Here is a 21,213-nt window from a genome sequence, read left to right on the forward strand (position 1 = left end):
TTTTTACTGAACTGAAATTATTTTTACTTAATATTATTTTTTTAAGGTGAAGAGAACAGGGCCTAACTACTTAACATTGATGTACAATATATATTTTTAAAATTATTTTATATCACTATATATCTGTTTGTCAGCTCGGTTGCCCCGGCTTAGATACAGGCTGGACGGAATTCAGTTCATACCCTTACATGTGGTTTGTAAGAAAATCATAAGCATCAACATGTATTTTTTCTCTCTCAATTAAAAATCAATTCAAAACACCTGCTTGATGAACTGTATTACTATAGGGTTTAGGCCACTCAACTAGTATTTCCATTTTCCAGCCTCAAAAGGCACAAGTCTCTGGTATATTCTGGATCTATTAAGCACAATTTAGTATTTTATTTTTATTTTTATTTTGGTTCTTCAACCTCTCTCTCTCTCTATACTTCAAACTTTCAACAATGGCGGTTTCAACATATCACTACTCTCCTCTACAAGTAAAATGGTAAAACCCATAACCAGAAACCTTTTGACCCTTCCGCCGCTGCAGCCGTCTGGAAGTACGAGACGCTATTTTGAGTTCGAGACGATGTTTATATCGGCCGTTGAAGCAGGTTTGCAGCTATCTTTCGCGACCCATTTGTATTAGGAATAAAAATAAAAAAAGCATATCAACCTTACTCTCTGTAGCTTACTCTTTAGCTTACTCTCTCACTCAAAATATAAAAAGCATTTTAAGATGAAGCTCGACCTGCAAGAGATCTGAATAGAGGATCATTGTTCATTCGACCTCCATAACCGGTACAGAAGAATGCATTTTCGTTTAATTGAATCCATAATTAACCTTCGAAACATTGTTTCGTGGGGTTCGCCTAAGGTATTTAACACTCCCTCTATGAAAGACGAGAAACTTTTAGATAAAAAAGTGATTTTGGGTTATTTACCATTAGGTTTCTGACAATGAACCTGAAAGTAAGGATAAGACTTGTGATTTTAGGGGAGAGTTACAGAAGAAGAAGAGGGAAAAAATAATTTTATTGAGATACTCATTCTTGTGTGGAAAGGTGAGTCATATGGGCTGGGTTTTGAAAATGAAGGGCGTTGGAGGGTTTTTAACGACTTCTTGTCGCATTCCGGACGTAACATTCCCGTATCCGAAGTTCTTAAGTTCAAGCCTGCTTATAAGGAAATCCCGTCAGCTATAGGGTCAATACCTTTGATTAATGCTCTGAAGTTACTAGGCGGCCGTGATAAAAGCAAATAGGTTGATTCATTTTACGTAATTGCAGTTCATTTTTTAGAAAGTTGCCATTATAATTTGATACTGGATCAGGTTATATCATGGGCGGATCTAAGTTCAAAGCAATAGAGTCAATTGAACCCACTTGTCTTTAACTAAAAAATTATATGAGTTAACTATAAAAGATATAATATTTACGCAGTTACACATAATTTCTTATTTTATAATAATTTCACGTAATTTGTTAATGCATAAATAATTTTAATATCATTTTAATATTGCATGTTTTAATAACTAATTATATTTCAACAATAATAACGATGGATTACACAAGGTTAAATTAAATATATATAATATTATATAAATATATTATAGTTACCGTATTAATTATATGAACTTAGAAAATATTTATCTACACCGAAGTGATTGTTAATAAAACAACATTGTGCTCATAATTATTTTCATAACAAAATACATTGTTGTTTCTCACTGAATTATATTTGTTTTGTAAGTCATTAGAAAAATGCATTTAAATGTTTTTTTTAATGATTCATATAATTAAATTTATTTTAGTTGAATTAAATTAATTTTTATAATTTGAACCCACTTATAAAAGATGTTAGATTCGCCACTGGGTTGTTTTAGCCTTTACTATTGATAAAGATAGTTGTGATTGGATGTATATAAATTTACAACTGTCAAATAATTTGATAAAACAAGTACGATATTGGAAAGATATGTGTCGAGCGTATTCTCTCTGTTTTATCGGGGATGGATAGGACCCATACGATCCTATGAACATTAAAGTAGGGGTTGTAAGTGTGGAAGAGTGCGAGAACATTCTCGGTGTCTCAAAATTCATCAAACTTAGACATGATGAATTCGAGAATTACAAGAAGGATTACTTGAAAAAGAAAGCAGAGATTGAAAGAAGGGGAGAGGTAGGAAAAGATGAGAAGATAAAAACAAGAAAGAAGGGGATGACGACACTGATGGAAAGGGTGGTGATGGTAAAAGTAGTTTGAATTTGGGGGGAGGTGACAAAATAAAAGGGAGGTGGAGATAGTAGCAAAAAAGACAATTCGAGTAAAGGAAAGAAGAAAACCACCTATGGCGGAAATAAAAAGACAAACTCGAGACAATTTCATGGGTCTGTGGATGAGAATGATTTGAGTTTGAAGAGGCTAGAACAAATGGAGCTTCAAATCTCAAATGCCAAAGAAGAAGCATTTAGCAGGAAGGATATACTCGAAATAGTTGAAAAGTGGAAGGCTGCATGTGAAGATGTTTCATCCGTTTACTCGAGTAAAGGCTATACCCGAACCACCCGTTTCAGCCGTGGGTGACGGATGGATGGATTCGGGTGGATGTTATAGCAGGTGGAGGATGGTTCGGGTGGGGTGGATGGATGCGGGTGATGGTCCACCCGCCCCGAACCCGATCCATTTCCATCCCTAATATGCGTAGATCCCCCTACTGAAATGTGGCAAATAACACCTTGTTCAGAACCGGTGGACCATTCAAGCAAAATCTTACCTCTCATGTTGGCCCTTTCAACCTTGCTGTAAGTAAATTACGGATCAAGAAATTATTAGGTGCACGTGAAAGTATTTACTTTCTGTATAAGTGATATAACCTCATCTCAAAGCTAGGCCTTTAATTTGAAATTTTAAATACAGATGTTCAAACGTGCACATTATGCTGGGGAGGACATGGTAGCAAAATTTGCACAAGGTGAGGCATGGAAAAGGGTGTTTGGTCCGGTTTTTACGTATGTTAACTGTGTGACATAAACTCAATATAACCATGAAATAAGTATAAAATTATACCTTTGAAATAAGTATTTGTATTTTAGAAAACTAACCATGAAGAAAATAAAGGAATAGGATTAAAGAAAATTGGATTTGCGTTGGAAAGAATAGGCAGAACTTGCAGAGGTCATAACTTCTTCAATATAACTTCGAATTGGGTGATTCTTGAGCCTAACCTCAAGGATTTTTCAAGAGAAACAATTTTTAGTGAAACATCAAAACCCTAGAAACCGACCAGAAATGCCCGAAAATTGACTTCAAAGGTATACGGGCTGATTTTTTTTTAGAAAAGAGGAAAAGAAAAATAAGAAAAGGTTAAGGGAAAAGAAGAATAAGAGAGAAGAAGATAATTGGGTTTTGGTGTGAAGAATATGAGAGGTATGAAGGGGTATTTATAGGCTCATGAATGAAAGAATTATGGTAGGAGAATGTAGGAAGAATTATGGTAAAAAGAATTAAGGAGATTACTTGGAGAAGAGAGCTAAAGAATTATGAAAAGTTTAATATTATGGTGACTAAGAATAATTAATTTAAGGAAAGTGTTTTATCATGAAAAATAATATGGCAAAAGAGATTACTTGGGGAATAATCAAGGAAGATATAAGGTAGGAAAATAAAATGATCAAATATTTAGGAGATGGAGAAATAAAATTAAGGAAAATAAGAGAATTTAAGGAGATAATTAAAAATACAATTTACCAAAATTAGGAGTGATCTTTGGTAGATTCAAAATTAGGGGTTTTAAAGCAATTGGTTTGTCTTTTTCTCCCTTTTTAACAACATACACATTAGTTCTACCATCATACTTGACAAATCTATCAAATTGCCAAGGTCTCTCTAGCAATAAGTGGCATGCATCCATAGGACAAACATCTCAAAGCACTTGATCATTAAATTTGCCAATAGAAAAAAGAAATCAATGCTTGTTTTGTTACCTCCGCATCACTAGTGTTGCTTAGCCAATGGAGCTTGTATGGTTGAGGATGCTCGGTTGTAGGATGCTTCAATTTATCAATTAGAGCAGTAGACACCACATTAGTGCAACTCCCGGAATCAATGATCATGTCACACAATCTCTCTTTCACTTTGCACCTTGTAAGAAAAATTCTCTCTATGATTGTTCTCCATAGGTACGGTTTGGGAGTGTAGTGCTCATCTCAAAACTAAGCTTTTACCATGTGTCTCAGGCTCTACTTCACTCACATGTTCCTCTTCTTCTTCATCGTTTTCTTGCTCATCTTCCTCATAGTCACAGGCATTCTCACGCAACACTTGCTCTTGTTCCCACTCATATGCAGTCATCACTCTCTTTGAAGGACAAGTGTTTGATATGTGACCATAGCTCCCACATTTGAAACACTTCCTCTTATCCTCACCTTCAAGCTTCTTGTTAGGTTTGAACTTAGGTTTATCTTGCTTGGAAGTAGACGTATTGCTAGCATTAAATTTACTAAAATTTGGCTTTTCAAAAGTCTTAGAACCCCCGTGAGTGTACGACCCCTTCTTTCCTTTTAATTGCTTTTCAATTCGAATGGAAAACTTACACACATCATCATAGTTCCAATACAGTTGTATCTCAACCTTTTCTACAATATCTTCATTCAATCCAGCAATAAATCTAGCTACTTTATGCTCTTGCCTTTCATCTAAATCACAAAGCATATCAAATCTTTCAAATTCAGTAATGAAAGATTCAACACTAGATGTACCTTGCTTGAAAGTTTGCATCTTTATGTAAAGATCTTGCACATAATCTTCAGGAACAAATTTCTTCTTCACGTGCTTCTTAAGTTGACTTCATGTTCGAATCCTATCCCTACCTTCTCTTTCCCTTTTCTTTTTCAAGTTATCAAACCACAAGCTTGCATAGCCAACCAACTTGCATTCAGCCACCTTGCATCTTTTTCTCTCATCATAGTCCTTGAAATCAAATAGGGTTTCGGCTCTGCTTACCCACTCAAGATACTTTTCGGGTTCAATTAGACTACCATGGAAATCTAGAAGCTCTAATCTCAAGCTTTTATCATCATCCTTGCGCTTATCTCTCCTTTTAGGTCTTGGAGATTCATCACTTGACGAGTAGTCTTTTCTAGGTTTTCTCCTTCTTGAAATCCCCTCATCACTTGAGTCTGGATTAGAGTCGGAACTACCCTTCTTTGAAGAATATATGTCACGAACATCATGTCTCCTTAGTACCTTATCCAACATTGCTGCCAATTCAGTTATTTGCCGATCTCTTCGAAGGTTTTGTGCTTGTTCTAAGGTTAAATTCCTTGGAACTATTGGTCTCTCTTCGTCACTCATAATTTCTACACAAACACAGTTAGTTTATGCAAAAATCTTTATTAAAAGATCGAATCTTGGATGAATAATGAAGCAAAACAAAACTGGGTTCTCAACCGCAAATCAGAGCAGCAACATCAAAAGTTTGAGGCTTTGTAGAAATCGTTACTTATCCAAAAATTACGAAATTTTAGGACGTGGTATATGGACGTTTTTGGAGTCCAACGCAAAAAAAATCACTAAAAAATTCCCGGTTTACTTTTTACAGAATCTGTGCTCTGATACCAAGATGATGCGTATGTTCAAGAGACTTAAACTCACACAAGGATAATTCAAGCCTAATTCTCTATAGGATTCGTCCACCAAGAATTAAACAAGAAGACAAGAAAAAAAAAGTAAGTTAAAGGTCACGCCACCCCTTAATTAATCAACTTAAACAAAGCTTAAAGAACTTAATCACCAAATTCAAGAAACGAGGTTTTGATTGCAAAACAAACAAAAACTTTGATTTAATAATTTGAAAAATTCTATATCTAAAAGTCGTGAAATTACAACTATTTATAGACTAAAAACTAATTAATTCTAAGTCTAGTAGGACTAAGACAATTCCATAGCCTTTAGCCCCAAGTAACTCAAATAGAATAGGAAAACAATTCTACTTAGATTAGGAAACTAATTCTACTTAGATTATAGGAAACTAATTCTAATTCTACTTAGTCTATAATTCCTAAAATAAATAAAACTAATCCTAAGTGCTTAAACCAAGAAAAACCCTTTCAAGTGAAACGTAAAAACTTGCAAGAAAAATCTAATTAAAAACCACTAAGTAGAGTAAGTAAAGTGATCCGGAACTTGAGCTTGTACTAGACACCAAGTTCCTTTGCTTGAACCGTCCAAGAACTGCCAATTTGTAGCCTCTAATGAGTTAATGTTCAAGTTTAGATTTTCCTGATTAGAGAAAGGCCCTACCGGGTCGGAACCTCTCACAGGTCTTCTTAACCCAGGTCAACGGGTTAGGCACTCTGGGAGTGGGGGAAAGGGTAGGGAATCCCCACCTCAAAGTGCCTCTAGTGGAAAGATTGTTATATACACCCGGGTACACGGTGCACTCAAGAGTATTTGTTTGCTCATTTGATAATAAAATGAACAGTATTCATCGAAATAACCTAATAATACCTTTGGCTGCATTGTACACTCGGGTGTATATAACAATTTCTACCTCTAGTGGGGTTTGATCCCACAATCTCAAGGTTGGGAGATGCAAATCTTATCACTAGACCAAGCTTTGCTTGATATTTACTACCTAGTTGCTTTAAAGAATAGAGAAAGATATAGGGAGTAGCTATACTAACTAGTAGTGCCTAATTGCCTATACACGTTCACATAAATGACTATCTTTATTGAACTTTTGCAATAGGAGTAAGAATTTTTTGGCCTCTACTATGGGCTATACCCTAATGGCCCCCAGGACGGTCCGCCATTGCTTCTAAAAATATTTTTCGACAATGATGCAAATACGGATGATCAATTAACTATTAACTAATTATCAATTATGTACCCTCTCCGTCCCCAAAAGTTTGACTCTTTTGGCCTAATTTTAGTCCCAAAATGATCGACCCATTTGCATTAAAATACCCATCAATTTACAACAATATTGTGCAAAATTAGCTTTCCCGTATAAAATTTTATTTTTTCATGTATTTTTCATACTCTCTCTCTACTTTTTTTACAAATCCCATGTAAATTTATCTTTACAACATACTTTTACTTCTTTTTATTTAACTTTCTCAATACGAAAAAGAGAGATAGAAGGTTAGACTAGTTAGCTAATTCTCCGATTTTCAAACCTGAAGCTAAGGGTCAAATCTTGGCAAACACATTTTAAATGAGCATTATATATATATAAAATCACAAAGTTTAATTGACGCCATTTTTTTTAAGGTAAGGAGAAAGACCCCGACCATACCTCAACCCTCACGGTTTTTTTGGTCTGGTATTTGCTGGTCAGACACTTTAAGAGTGAGGGGGGAGGGTAAGGGATTCCCACCCTCAAAGTGCCCCTAGTGAAGATTGAACCTCCAACCTCAAGATTGACAGGTAACAATGTTACTTTTAGACCAAGCTTAGCTTGATACGCCATAGATATTAAATACATGAACAACATTTAAAATGTTAGAAATACCAAAATACGTACTTGTAGTTGTCTAAGTTGTAATCAGATAATTAAATCGCGTGTATAGAGGGATAATCCATGCCATAAACCAAAGAAATGAATGAATTAGTTAAATAAAACAACAGTCCATACATTTCGGCGATCAAAAACAACAGTCTTCTCCTTTCTCTCTCCTCCTACCTGTGTTAGCTGGTGTTACAGTTCAATGGAGATATCACACAATCAACGCTCTACGCCGCCGTCAAAACCACCGGCATCAATGGATTCCAAGCAAATAATCGACATCTTACCTTCTTACATCTCTCTCTACAAAAACTCCTCCTCCTCTAACCCGACCCGAAACCCGAACCCAGATAAATCCGCCATTTTGAAATGGTTTTCTTCTCTCTCTCCTCCCCAAAGACTGGCCCACCTCACCATTGTCGACCCCACTTTCACTCAGCTTCTCCTTCGTATGCGTTCCCACCTCTTTCTCTCTCCTCACGTCACCTTCTTCCTCCTCCCTGACCTTCCTTCAGAGGATTCTCTACCCACCATTTGTACTCGCCGATCTCGTGGGTTACTCGCTCGAGTTGCTGATTCGAATGAGTCGAGTCGTTTGCTTCGATCGTCGATTCTTCTCTTTTCCTCTTCTGAGTGTTCTGGGGTTTCTTCGGGTGCTCAAACCCTTGATACGGTGACGTTTCGTGAGGGGTTTGTTGAGGATTTTGATCAGTTTGTTCGGGTTATGGACCGGGTTTCGGACTCGGGTTTTTTAAATGGGTCGAATTCGGACTGGGTTGAGTTGGGGAATGAGTGGCCTGAGTTGGGGTGGTTGAAGGGTAAAGGGTATTATAGTCTCGAGGCGTTCGTGGCGAATCGGGTTGAGGTGGCGTTGAGGTTGGCGTGGGTGAATGGTAATGGTGGGAAGAAGAGAGGGGTGAAGTTGAAAGAGAAGGCTAACAGTGCTGTTGGATTGGGGGTAAATGCGTATTGGAGGAAGAAAGGGTGTGTTGATTGGTGGGAGAAGTTGGATGATGGGATGAAAAGGAAGGTGTTTCGGATGGTTCTGGGGAAGACCGCGAAATCTATGGTATTTCCTCCAATTTATTTGTTTTTTGATACTGTACTGTCATTTAACTTAATTTATGAGAATTGGTTTGAATATGTTTGAATTGCATTGGTTTGTGGAGTGGCATTCTAGGTTGTATTTGAATTGTGGAATGACCTATATTGTTATTTGTTACTGTACTATAAGAAAAACAATACTGTTGCATTGATATGGTTGAATGACTTGTATGATGGGATCTAAATCAATTGGCTAAAAACACTTGCATTTTGGATTTGAGGAAGCAAGGTTAATATTCATGGTATTTGTCGGAAAGAGTCGAGTGCATTGTAGTGTTAAACAAAGTATCAGATGGAAATGATTCGAAACTATGTTGGAATCAAGTAGTTTTAGGTTGTATGACTGTAGATGTTTGGAAAGTCAGGAAACCCAAATGCTGAATGCTGGGGAACTCTTCTTTTCTTGCATAGCTCAAAAAAGAGTATGTTTACCTTTCTTTACCAGCGTATGAAATAGGTGTAAATGACTTAAGACCATACAAATAAAGGTCTTGCTACTAAAGCATAAGTTTGTGTATTTTAACATAGATAGACAGTAAGGTGTTTCTGTAAATAAATAAAAAATAAACATATAGTAAAATCTTTGAACTGTTTTTCTTTAGTTTCAGTTCTTTGCTACATTGTTAACCATCCACAAGCATGTCAAGTCTAAGGATAAATAATGTCAACCATTTGCCATTCCTTCACTCTAAAGTATTCAACATATTCAGCCAAATTAAATATTAGGGTCCAAAACCCCAATGTAAACCTACATGTTTTGTGTTTTGGTAATGTATTTGTGACTCTCTTTGTCACTCATAGAAGATTTTTGTTAGGATAAGTGAGAAGACTGAGAACTGAGAAGTATGCCTTTTTTTTTTAATGAACTTTGACTTGCTTTATAGACATATCACGATTAATTTTTCTAAAGGATTTGAAAGATGCTGTTGTTAGAAGGATATAGTGCTCTCTTGAAGAAACAATCTAATTTTTCTCAGAAGAGTTAGTTTATCTTCTTTTTCATTCTCCCGGTCCTTGTTTTTTCTCCTTTTTAGACGCAGATGACGCAGTTGATGCAATGTTACAAATCTATTTGTGGGTTGCAAGGTATGACTGACTAATTGAGGCTATCTGGAGAATGCTCACCTCCTGGAGCATGGAGGTGGTTTTTAGAACATAGGCATTGACAATGGAAGTCTATGCAAAACTCACTTATTTGTAAAACTACTTGCCTGGTTCTCAAATTTTTATGTTACAAATATCTTGATGGTCCAATATTAAAGAAAGAAGCTTCTATCCCAATTTCCAAGATACCATAGCCATGCTTTACTAAAAAAAGCTTGGCAAGTCTGGAGGTTAAGTGACGATGACTTTTCTGCTATACGTCTTTCTTTTGAGCTTATGGTGGGGAAGGACTCAAGCTTTTCTTGTAAAGTATATAGGTACTTGGTATAGGGGATTTTTTGTATGAAAAATATGAAGTTGCTGCCTTGGACTTTGGCCATTGCTGAACTATAGTCTGACTTCTGACTACTCTAAGTTTTCAGACGGGTGAAATCTTAAAAGGCGCTGATGGGAGCATGGAGGACGAATTGTGGAATTTCGGTTTAGCGGAGGAGCAATATGTGAGATACAGAGATCAGAATGCACCCACTACAGAGCATTTACAAAGACGAGCAGAATTAGGCTTGACATCTGATCTAGTTTCACCTTCTTCCAGGCCACCTACCACATTAAGGCATGTCGTGAATCGGTTGTTTGTGCTTCAGGTTATAATTGAAATGGCACTAACTTGCTCTCATGATAACTTTAATAAGGAGAAGATCTTTTTCAGCTCTTTGGATTCTGTAAATATGATTGCAGATGGCATATTGAGGAAATTGAGAGGATTACTTATGGCTGTTTCACTTGATTACATTAAATTTGAACTAATGGATGAGGAGAACCATAATGTAGTGGCAAATAAATCAAAGGAGAAGCAGGGTGGAACTCAACGTAAGAAGAAGGGGAAGAATCGTAATTCCAAAAAGATAAATCCAGCTATAAGGAATTGCAATAATGACTTTGTACTTGACAAGACTCTTGAGGTATTTCTCTCTCCTTCTGTTGCTTTTGTTGCGGATCAGTTTTATAATAGAGAAAACATGATTTTGTTACTTATGAATTAAGATATTTCAAGGCAATGAATCTAGTTTTGGGCATGCTTGCATCAACCTGTTGAGCAAGGTGGGGGGTGGGGAATCTTAAGGGAGTTAGTGGATGGATAACGCCTCTCTCTTTGGGGAAAGGAATAATGTTAGGTTGCACAGTGTAGTATTTGTTTTGCTTGACTGTCTACTTGAAAATTGAATTCTTTTTTTTTTCTTTCTTTCTTTCTTTTTTTTTTTTTTTTTTTTAAAATTTTTTAAGACTACTGAAGCACTGACATAAACAGGTAAAGGACCAGACGTCGGCTCCTGAGAGGTCACAAACTTCTTCTGCAAAGAAGGGAAAACAAAATAAAAAGAAGTTGCGTGGGAAGCCGGATTCTTCAAGTAAAGTCCTCAACACTTCAGCTGAAACACACACTGCTTTCTCTTCCTGTACCACCACACAATGTGAGAAAGAACATATCTCTATGGATCACGCTGCTGGTGTGAAAAAGTTGTCAAATGAAGCTTCTATTAGTTGTCTGAATGGTCAGCAGAATTTAGCTCCTTGCTACGGTAAGGCTGGATGTACTGAGGTCAATCTGCGTAGCTCTGAACGAGGTGATATAACATCTTCTGTGGAAGACCAACATCGTCCCAGGATTGACTGTCACTTACTTTCGAATAAGCTGAAGAATGCTGTAGTTCCCAACATGGAAACTGATAATCATTTAGCGGAATCTGATACGAGTCCTGTTGAACTGACGACAGAATTTCAAAGTGTTTATGAAACTAATTCTGATGGAGACCCTGTTATAGTGGCTGCAACAGAGTATCAGAATAATCAAATTGCTCAAAAAGATGACGATGGTCATGAGGATCATGCTTTCTGCAGCACAAATGCCACGTCATCGTGTGGAAAAATCGTAGATGATAAAAGTAAAACAAACCTGATCTGTGAACAAGATAACCAGAGTTGGTATAATGGTGAAGCTGTAATTCCTGCATATTATCCCTCATATGAATGGCCTACTGTGGCCCCTAATCGTTTGGCTGGCTTCAATTCACAGCATCTTCCACCTGCTACAGACAGATTGCATTTGGAAGTTGGTCACAACTGGAAAAATCATTTTCAACATTCTTTCATACAACAGATGCATCAGACAAGTTCTAATATTGGGGGACAGATGGGTAGGATTATGCCACAACCATTACCAGCTAGTTTGGATTGGTCCCCTGTTGTACAGACTTGTAATTATGATTCTCCATTTATTTCAAGGCGTCAAACTGGAAAACAACAAAGCTTTGCTGCCCAAAGTCCCCATAAAAGTGCTTTAAGTAGTGAAGAAGAAAGAAAATACTTTGCAGACTACTTTGACTTCTCTGAACCACCAAGCGCACAAGAGTTAGCTGATGAATATGATAGCCATTGGGTATCAGAAGAAGAATATGAAGTCCATGCTGTCTCTGGCAAGGACTACAATCAATTCTTTGGCGGCGGCGTCATGTATTGGAATCCTTCTGATTATCGGGGAGCTAGTTTCTCTCGCCCTCCTTCACTTAGTTCTGATGACAGTTCATGGGCTTGGCGTGAAGCTGACATGAATAGGACTGTTGATGACATGGTTGCATTTTCATCATCTTATAGTACAAATGGACTAAACTCCCCATCTGCTGCTCCTTTTTGTTCTCCTTTCGAGTCTTTGCCTCCAGGGCATCAACCAATTGGTTATGTTAGGTCCGGGAATGAAGGGAAAATGGTTCATAGCTCCTCAACAATGACAGACTTGGAGTTGGAAGATAAGCTTCCAGGATCTTTGGCCAGTATATCTGGTGATTGTGATGCCAAATCTGGAGATTCGCTTCCTTACCCAATACTCCGACCTATAATAATTCCAAGTATATCAAGGGAAAGATCAAGATCCGAGTTCAAGTGTAATCGTGACTTAAGAAGTCCTCGCGTTCCTCCAAACAGGTGTGAACATCCTCGAATAAAACGCCCACCTTCACCTGTAGTGCTTTGTGTTCCACGTGCTCCCCGTCCTCCTCCACCTTCTCCTGTAGGAGACTCCAGAAAACATAGAGGCTTTCCAATTGTTAGGTCTGGTAGCTCCAGCCCAAGACACCTGGGTGTAAGAGGATGGTTTCATGATGGGACTAATGTTGAAGAAGCTTGTGTACGTGTTGATGGTGCTGAAGTAATGTGGCCATCTTGGAAAAATAAGAACTTTGCTGCTCGGAAAATGGTTCAGCCTTTGCCTGGAGCAATATTGCAAGATCGCTTAATTGCAATCTCCCAGTTAACTCATGATCAGGAACATGTATGTGAGTCCTCTTTGTAGTTGGTTTTACTTTTTTGCTCACAATAAATCTGAGCTTGTCACCTTACTTAACTGCAGCCAGATGTTGCTCTTCCTCTGCAACCACCTGAGTTGGTAAATTGCTCAAAACAGAAGGCATCTCTCCCGTTGATGCACAATCTTCTTCATGAAGAAATTGACTACTTTTGTAAGCAGGTAGTTGCTTGAAATCTTGTTGTTATTTTTTTAGTTTGGATGCAGTTTGTGTGCGTTTCTTTGTACATTGTAGTGCCTCCAAGTCTACATTCTCTTTTCCCGACAGCAATGCTGCATATAAATGTTTTTCCCCCTATTGTAATGATCAAGGTTGCTGCCGGGAACTTAATTAGGAGACCTTATGTTAATTGGGCGGTGAAGCGGGTGACACGTTCACTCCAAGTTCTCTGGCCTCGTTCCAGGACCAATATATTTGGTTCCAATGCCACCGGCTTGTCCCTTCCGACAAGTGATGTGGATCTTGTGGTTTGTCTTCCTCCAGTGAGAAACTTGGTGAGTATTCTTTGTTCTTTTTTAATTTGTACTTTCTTGTTTGAAGTTGTGCTCTTTTCTGTGTTTTGGCATAACGTGTACATTGATGCATTTCCAGGAGCCTATTAAGGAAGCTGGAATCTTAGAAGGTCGTAATAGCATAAAGGAAACATGTCTACAAGTAAGTTTAGGATAGAGTTGTTAATTTGGTGTTACTGCCATTGATGTTATGATTCTGTTCTTCTTTTGCTACACTGGTCATTGCTCAAAGTTTTGGTATACTTGGGTTCGTGGTAGAGATGTAATGAGCAAGCAGCACGACTAAGTCCTTGATTGATTATTTTTCTAAACCATATGTCTGTCCACTGCAGTGTCTGATCTTCTTGCTTTTTCCAAGTGTTTTGTCATATCTTGCTCCATATTGCTTGCAGATGAAAAAAATTGAGAATATTTGCTTCACCAAATTTATTTAATTTTGAGACTACTCATTTAGCTTACTTCTGTAAGTTAGTACCTCCTTTCATTACTCTATGCTGCTTGTTGCTCCAGTATTGTATTTAAATAGTTGATTCTTACTTCCTGGACATCATTTATTGGATGCATATGTCAAAATTTATGTTTATGTTAAGTTTAATGTAGTGGGCATTGAGTTAATTGATAGATGAAATACTTTGCTACTGCTGTTGGCTTCCATAGAGTATTTTTCACTTTTTAGATAAGTGGCATTTTACCTTCAAATGAGATTTATCTATGAGTTAAGCTGCTCTAAAAGTCTAGTTATGCTCATTGATTTTCATCTGCCTGATTTTCTTCTTGATTCTTGACTTTTGTCTACCTATCATTACTCTTTTGTCTGCTTAATTTTCAAGTGGTTCATTAATTGTGGACCCTTTAGAAAGCTATTTTTAATCTGACATGATGAATCTTCCAGCATGCTGCTCGATACCTGGGAAATCAGGAATGGGTAAAAGCTGATTCTTTGAAGACTGTGGAGAATACAGCGGTAACAACTCTTTTTTTATTATATCTCTACCAAGTGAGGTTGCTCTTTCGGATTTTGATGATCTATGTTTTCCCTTTGTTGTAGATCCCCATTATCATGCTAGTAGTGGATGTTCCACATGATTTTGTGACTACAACTGCTGCGCCTACTGTGCACATTTCTTTAAGGGGACAAAATAAGCTGAATGATGGACGATCTGTTGATAAAATTGATACCATTGGCTCAGACAGTGCTCCTCAACCGACTCACTCAAAAGTTATCAACTGTGACAAAGATTGTATATCGGTTCGTCTAGACATTAGTTTTAAGTCACCCTCACATACAGGACTGCAAACAACTGAATTGGTATACATTCTACTTCGATTTTCAGTTGTTTTCATATTATATCATCATTTTAAACCTATTGGTTCCCAGTTAAAATCTTGCAAACTGTAAGTGTATTGTTAAAATAGTTAGGTTGTGTTTGCAGTCATTTATTTGGCCATAATGATGCTAAATTCGGGACAATAATTGCTAATTCTCTGCTGGACATATATAATGGTTAATCTGGTGCTGAAAGTAATTGCTTCAACTATTTACTTATTTGTTATTGCTAATTTCTTATAATCTTATGTCGGAAAACTAATTAAAATCCTGATAAAATATAAACCAATCTTGGGACTCCAACCATCAGTTTAGGCTTTTGGTTAGTTGGTCCCTTGACAAATCCCTTTTGTTTAGTTTGTGATGAAGCTATTAATGGGTTCCTGTATCAGTATTGTTTTCATGCCAAAATGTGCTATGCAGGTTAAACAGCTTACCGACCAGTTTCCTGCTGCCATTCCCTTGGCTTTGGTACTGAAGCAATTTTTAGCAGACCGTAGCCTTGATCAATCGTACTCAGGAGGCTTGAGTTCATACTGTTTGGTAAATATTTTACCTGATTTTCTATTATGCTACATTGTTACTTGTACATAATTGCTTGCCAAGTTTTGTTGTTCCTAGTTTTGATACCCCTCTTCCTTATGTGTTTCCTGATTTCAATCATAATTGAAATATGGTGATTTGTTTTGGCTTATGTTTCTACCAAATTCCTGTAGCACTTACATTTGTTGGTAATAGTTTTGTAATTATGTGCAGTGCTTAGCTATTTTGCAATCTTTTGCAGGTTTTGCTGATAACACGTTTTCTTCAGCATGAGCATCATCATGGACGGCCTATTAACCAAGTATGAATCTTAGTGAAGTTACTGGTGGTCCATAAAGTTTGGAGACTTTATTTTTCCCTGATTAGATTTGCTGTACGATTTATAAAATATTTAATTAAAATGATAGACTTTGAGGGAGATTTTTTCTATTTGATAATAAAAGCAGGCAGGTGCTGCATTTTGTGTTAAAGGAGCATCTGTTAGATATGCTTAGACATCTATCACTTGCCTGGCATGTTAGATCTTTCATGTTATCTGTGTGAATGGGCCATATTGATATTATAATTGTTGGAATTAGTTAATATATCCTCAATTGTCTGCATAATTTTGCTCATAAGTATAAAAAAAATCTCCTAAAGAAACTTTGCTTACGAAGCAAGACAATAAATGATTTATGTTGGCCAATGTTAGGGGGCTTGGTTGTCCAGGTTAAATATCTAAGCTTAAATTGGTTGCTGTAGTAAGATATTACTTTGGTAGAAGGAAAAAATTTAAGTTATTATGTACACTCTTTAATTCCATGTTTGTTGAAATAGTCGAGGGAAATTAGTATCTTTGACTAGTTGACTGAGATCAGTTCTAGCGGTAGGGATGGCTATAACCAAGATATATTCCTCAGTGCTAAACTGAAGTATGGGTAAAATCATCCTAAAAAAAAGGGCGAACAGGGAGAAAAAAGAGAAAGGGTATTTTTAGATGGGTTTTTGGATTTATGACATTTGCATGTGACCGAATAACTTGCTCAGTTTTCTTTGGGTGCATCTTTTGTGAGTAATATAGGCTGTCAAATAATTATCACAAAACCTGGTATTTGGAATATGTTGTGTTCCCAAATATTTGTTGAACTTGGGTTACATCCTTGATTTTTTTAACAATAGAGTAAAATACTTTGCAGAGCCTTGGGAGTCTTTTCATGGATTTTCTTTACTTCTTTGGGTGAGTTGAAGGATGATTAGTCATATTATGTGTATATCTTTTTTTCTGCTGAATTCAATGACTAAACATTAAATCTCGATGGTATCTAGGATTGTTCATTCTAACTCCTTAATACTGGATGCAGGAATGTGTTTGATCCTCGACAAATGCGTGTCTCAATACAAGGGAGTGGGTTATATATAAACAGAGAAAGAGGATGCAGGTAACTGAGTGACTATTGTGGCATCAGCATACATTCTTGTTTGATTTGCTATCTTGATTTTATGATTGCATGATTGCTGTCTTATCTTGATATATATTGCCTGCATGCTACCGTAGCATTGATCCAATCTACATCGATGATCCTTTGTTTCCAACAAATAACGTGGGGAAAAATTGCTTCCGGATTCATCAGTGTATCAAGGTTTGTTTGACATAGATTTATTTATACATACTTGCATCTATTTGTTGGTCCATTTATATATTTTAATTTATTTATTTTTTTTTTCCTTTCTGAAATGTGACTTGCTGAGCTGCATACCGTAACTTTGTGGCTGGCTTTATTTTGAATATATTGATCAGACCAAATCTTCAATTTAATATATACAATTATCATGATCAAGCTTCAATTTATATAAGGGCTGAAGCCAGGTGATTAATAAAAGTATAAAACTATCATCAAGCTCTATAGTACGACGTTCTAAATGATGATGACATTTAGAACTTGTGTTTCAGTAGAGAACTATTATTATCTTTTTTACAATAAGTAGTTTTGTAACATTAACTATTGCCATTTTGGTTTCAAACAAAATGTTTGCTTTTTGTTTTTTTTTTTTTTTTTTTTTTGGTTGACCCGGACTTTTGTCAACTGGATTTAGTGGCACATATCTCTGAATAGAAATATATATGCCATCTGTCTTGACAATTTTGGTATTACTCAGGCATTTGCAGATGCTTACGCTACTTTGGAAAATGAGCTAGCCTGTCTTTTAGCTGAGGGTGATGCAAACACAACACAGCAGTACCGACTGCTTCCAAAGGTCATCCCAAGTATAGGTCTTCCATAGGGTTCCATCTCATGAGTTGTGATGAGCTGATGACTCTGGTAAGTTCTTTCTTAGACTAATTCTTATTTCATGATATTTTTTCCTTAATTTTTTTTCATGAATAAAAGAGTGACAAACTGACAATCCCTACTTCTCCACCAGGCACACACCTCTACTCCAATTCTATTGTTTTCCTCCAGTGCCTGGTTGAGGTGTTTTTCTTTGATAAACGGAAAGACTGATTATTGGAGTTGGCTGAACCAATGACCCAAGATGTCTCATGGCAAGGTAAGCTCACTCTCAACCAAATGAATATTGACCAAAACAAACAAGAGTAGCAAAACTAATTGGACTATATTGGCAAGCTCGTTGACACTGATGATTGCCAGAACCAAACTAGAACATGCTAATCCAAATGCCTGTGGGTTTATTCTATGCTTTTAGTTTCAAATATGGTTTTATACTTGATGGACACATTTAAGTGCTTGTAGATGCTTGGTCATTCATTACACTTGAATGGTACTGCAAAACATGGACACATGTCTTTGATATCTGCCTCTGGTATGGGCCCAAATAACTCGCTTGTAAAAGTTGAATGGTTGTTGATGACTATTTTTTTACGTATTTTGTAGATATCAATGGTTTGAGGCATGTTCCTTATTAAAGTTGGAGCTTGTCAAGTATCTGCGATGTTGAAGGTGAGATATGGGTATGAGTAAAACATCAAAACTATCTTTAAGTTCTGGCCACTGCTTCGGATAATTTGTGTCATTCTTCTGGATATATATAGAATGTATGCTTGTTGAGTGGCTCTTGATTTGAGCCTTGGCAATCTGCATATTCAACCCTAATTATCGTTTATCTTTTGCCAGCAAGTCATCTGTTTATTTTATTTTATTTTATTTTTTTATTTTTTTCCATCCATCCATCCGTAGATTCATCTTTGTAAAACTTGACAATTTCTGTTCTAGGATTACTGACTGGTGTTTCATTATGCGGAATTACAGGTGAATATGCTATAAGCTGATGGATGCTTCACCTGCTTGGATACATCCTTTGACCTTGTATTATGCATGCTCCTCCTTTTGTCATCGAGCTTGCAGAGCTCACCTCTGAATACAGAAAACTTAAGTTGACGAAAAGAGGTAAATCCTTTAGAAATAAGAATATATTTTTTCTTGCTGGGAACTGTTTATTAATTGCATTGATGGCTTTTAATTATTTTACTGGTGCATATATTTCAGACTGCTTTACTGTAACCGCTTTGATCTGGTCGAAGTTAACTTGAGATAGATATCTGATTGACTTAATCTGAGAGGCGGGATACTTTCTTGGCTATTTAAAAATAAGATTTGGGTAAGGGAGCAAAATCTATTGATCAAATTTCCGAACTACCTGGCTTCATTCTTCACCAAATATTGTCATTTCTATCAAAAAAGAGGACATTGAGCCTGTCAAACTGATCTTTTAACCTAGAGGTGGCAATATGTTTGGGAGACCCCTCATTATAGATTGCAATGAGTGGTTTTTGGAAGAGAATTGGATATGCTTAAACCAATCAGAGAGTGAAATCATGAGTTATGCTGATGAGAAACTACATCGATTTCATGGTGGGAATCCGTGTGAAAAAGTATGGTATTTATGTAACCCTTGCAGGTAATGATTCGGCCCCTCGGTTAGTTGCTGGTCAAGTGTTTGGTATGTTTGGGATCAGCCTATGTAACCCTTGTTTGTAATGATTTGGCCCCTCGATTTATGTAACCCTTGTGGGTAATGATCTACCGATGAAGCTACTTCCAATGTCATCACTGACCCTTAGAGGTTGTCTTTTCACTAGTGGCTATCTTGACAGGAATGCTGCTAAGTTCTGCTTTCTTATTAAGGATACAATTTCAAGTTCTGATCTCTTCTTTCATTTGATAAAAATTCTCTTTGAAGAACTGTTCTGTTCTTGAATTATGTGGTCATGAATCATGATTAAGTGAAGAAGATAGTGCACTGTCCTCATAAAGGCGTCTAAGTCAAAAAAATTAGCATAATTTTTTTTAGTCATATTGATTAATTAATGAAGCCATTACTGTAAACCTTATTACTGCTCTTTTGTGTATTCTTACAGTTTTCGTACTGAAACTTAATCCTCTATCGAATTTTGTATTCAGTCGTATAGAAAATATAAAGTGTTAACGATCAAGGTTATAAAAAAATAAAATAAAAGTGACAGAAAAATAACAAATTAAGTACGAACTCTATTTTGAATAATTCACATGTATAATTCTAAGAAAATGTAAGATGTCCACTAAAATTATGGAAAATACTTGATTAAAGAAAATTAATACTGTGTAATCTTTTGATTGACACAACAAAAACCCTTGTTAATTGACTGTAATCTATTGTTGCATTTCCAATTGCGTTGCCCATAGCACTTGATTATTATCTCCTTGACCATACTTGGCGAACTCGGCTTCAATATCAAAATCTGAACCAAACAAGTCTTGTATTGTTATCATGTCATTACCAGAACCTGATTCGTCGTCAACGCGACCTTGTTGCATTTGATCACCCACGCATACAACTTCATTATCATCTTCTTCAGCGAACTTAGCCAACTCCGCTTCAAGATCGAAATCTGAACCAACCAACACTTGTAATTCTTGATTATTATGTTGTCCTAACACCACATTATTATTATTATCAACGGGAACCCCGACTTGTTGGTTAATGATTTCGTCATAAGAAAGTCCTTGTTCTTTCACTGCCGGTACCAAGCTCATGCGTTGCCTTTTGTTTTCTTGAACATCAACATTATTATTATTTGTATTGTTAGTAGTAGTATTAGCAACACTAACACTGTGTAGTCTTTTTTGTCTAATTGTGGAGGGTTTCTTGGTGATCCGACAAAGAACAAAGTTGTTGACATTATTAATCTTCTCCTCCAACAATTTACTCGTAAACTCATGCATACTCCATTCAACTCCGTTGTGGTTGTTGGTCGACTCCATGAACTTCAACAGCTTTCGAAACCCAATGAGTTCCTCTTGGCCAGTACTAGTATTCTTGACAACAACAGGATCACTTCTTTGAAGTTTCCAAGTACCATGTTTACCCGCCGTTCGAATTCTATTCTTGACACAATTGTAATCTTTGTCACTAGACACGTTCTTGGGGATTGTAAAGAAGTACCGAACTGTATCCTCTTCTTCACGGTCAGATTGTCCGAAAGAGTCGAAGAAGACAGTTGACGGATGATCAGCATTTTCGCCGAAGATATTATCAACAAGAGGCATCCTCGGACAAGATGAAGAAACACCATATAATGCTCTTCTCCAAAGATAATGGTTAATCAGCTCATCGTCCTTAGGGTTGAAACGATAACCGGGTGGTAGTTTAGACATGTTGATGGATGTAAAGCAATTCAACCAACAGAAGATTTAAAAGAAGAGGGATTAATTACAACGTAGAATTGTACCAAGGATTTTGATTATGAGAGTTAACCTAGCTATGTCATTACTTGATCAATATTTATAATAGAAA

At 36.6% G+C, this 21,213-nt stretch overlaps 1 protein-coding gene across 4 annotated transcripts; it reads left to right on the forward strand.

Annotated features, from left to right (window-relative positions):
• The first annotated feature begins 7,585 nt into the window (after window positions 1–7,585).
• Window positions 7,586–19,671, forward strand: LOC145586720 (uncharacterized). Of its 4 annotated transcripts, none has more exons than XM_081643622.1 (18): window positions 7,586–8,561; window positions 10,123–10,662; window positions 11,010–13,025; window positions 13,104–13,220; window positions 13,371–13,553; window positions 13,651–13,713; window positions 14,464–14,535; window positions 14,620–14,880; window positions 15,322–15,441; window positions 15,683–15,742; window positions 16,617–16,657; window positions 16,782–16,859; window positions 16,976–17,060; window positions 17,578–17,741; window positions 17,845–17,970; window positions 18,315–18,380; window positions 18,690–18,827; window positions 18,927–19,671. In XM_081643622.1, the coding sequence occupies exons 1-14, from the start codon at window positions 7,695–7,697 to the stop codon at window positions 17,701–17,703; spliced, it is 4,629 nt and encodes a 1,542-aa protein (XP_081499748.1). In that variant the 5' UTR covers window positions 7,586–7,694; the 3' UTR covers window positions 17,704–17,741; window positions 17,845–17,970; window positions 18,315–18,380; window positions 18,690–18,827; window positions 18,927–19,671. The 4 variants fall into 4 exon arrangements, with proteins under 4 accessions (XP_081499748.1, XP_081499749.1, XP_081499750.1 ...); XM_081643624.1 differs by having other exon boundaries at window positions 8,429–8,561; window positions 10,116–10,662; XM_081643625.1 differs by lacking the exon at window positions 7,586–8,561 and having other exon boundaries at window positions 10,209–10,344; window positions 10,439–10,662.
• Window positions 19,672–21,213: the final 1,542 nt, after the last annotated feature.

Source organism: Chenopodium album, chromosome 16 (assembly GCF_948465745.1).
Source record: "Chenopodium album chromosome 16, dcCheAlbu1.1, whole genome shotgun sequence".
NCBI classification, from domain to species: domain Eukaryota; kingdom Viridiplantae; phylum Streptophyta; class Magnoliopsida; order Caryophyllales; family Amaranthaceae; genus Chenopodium; species Chenopodium album.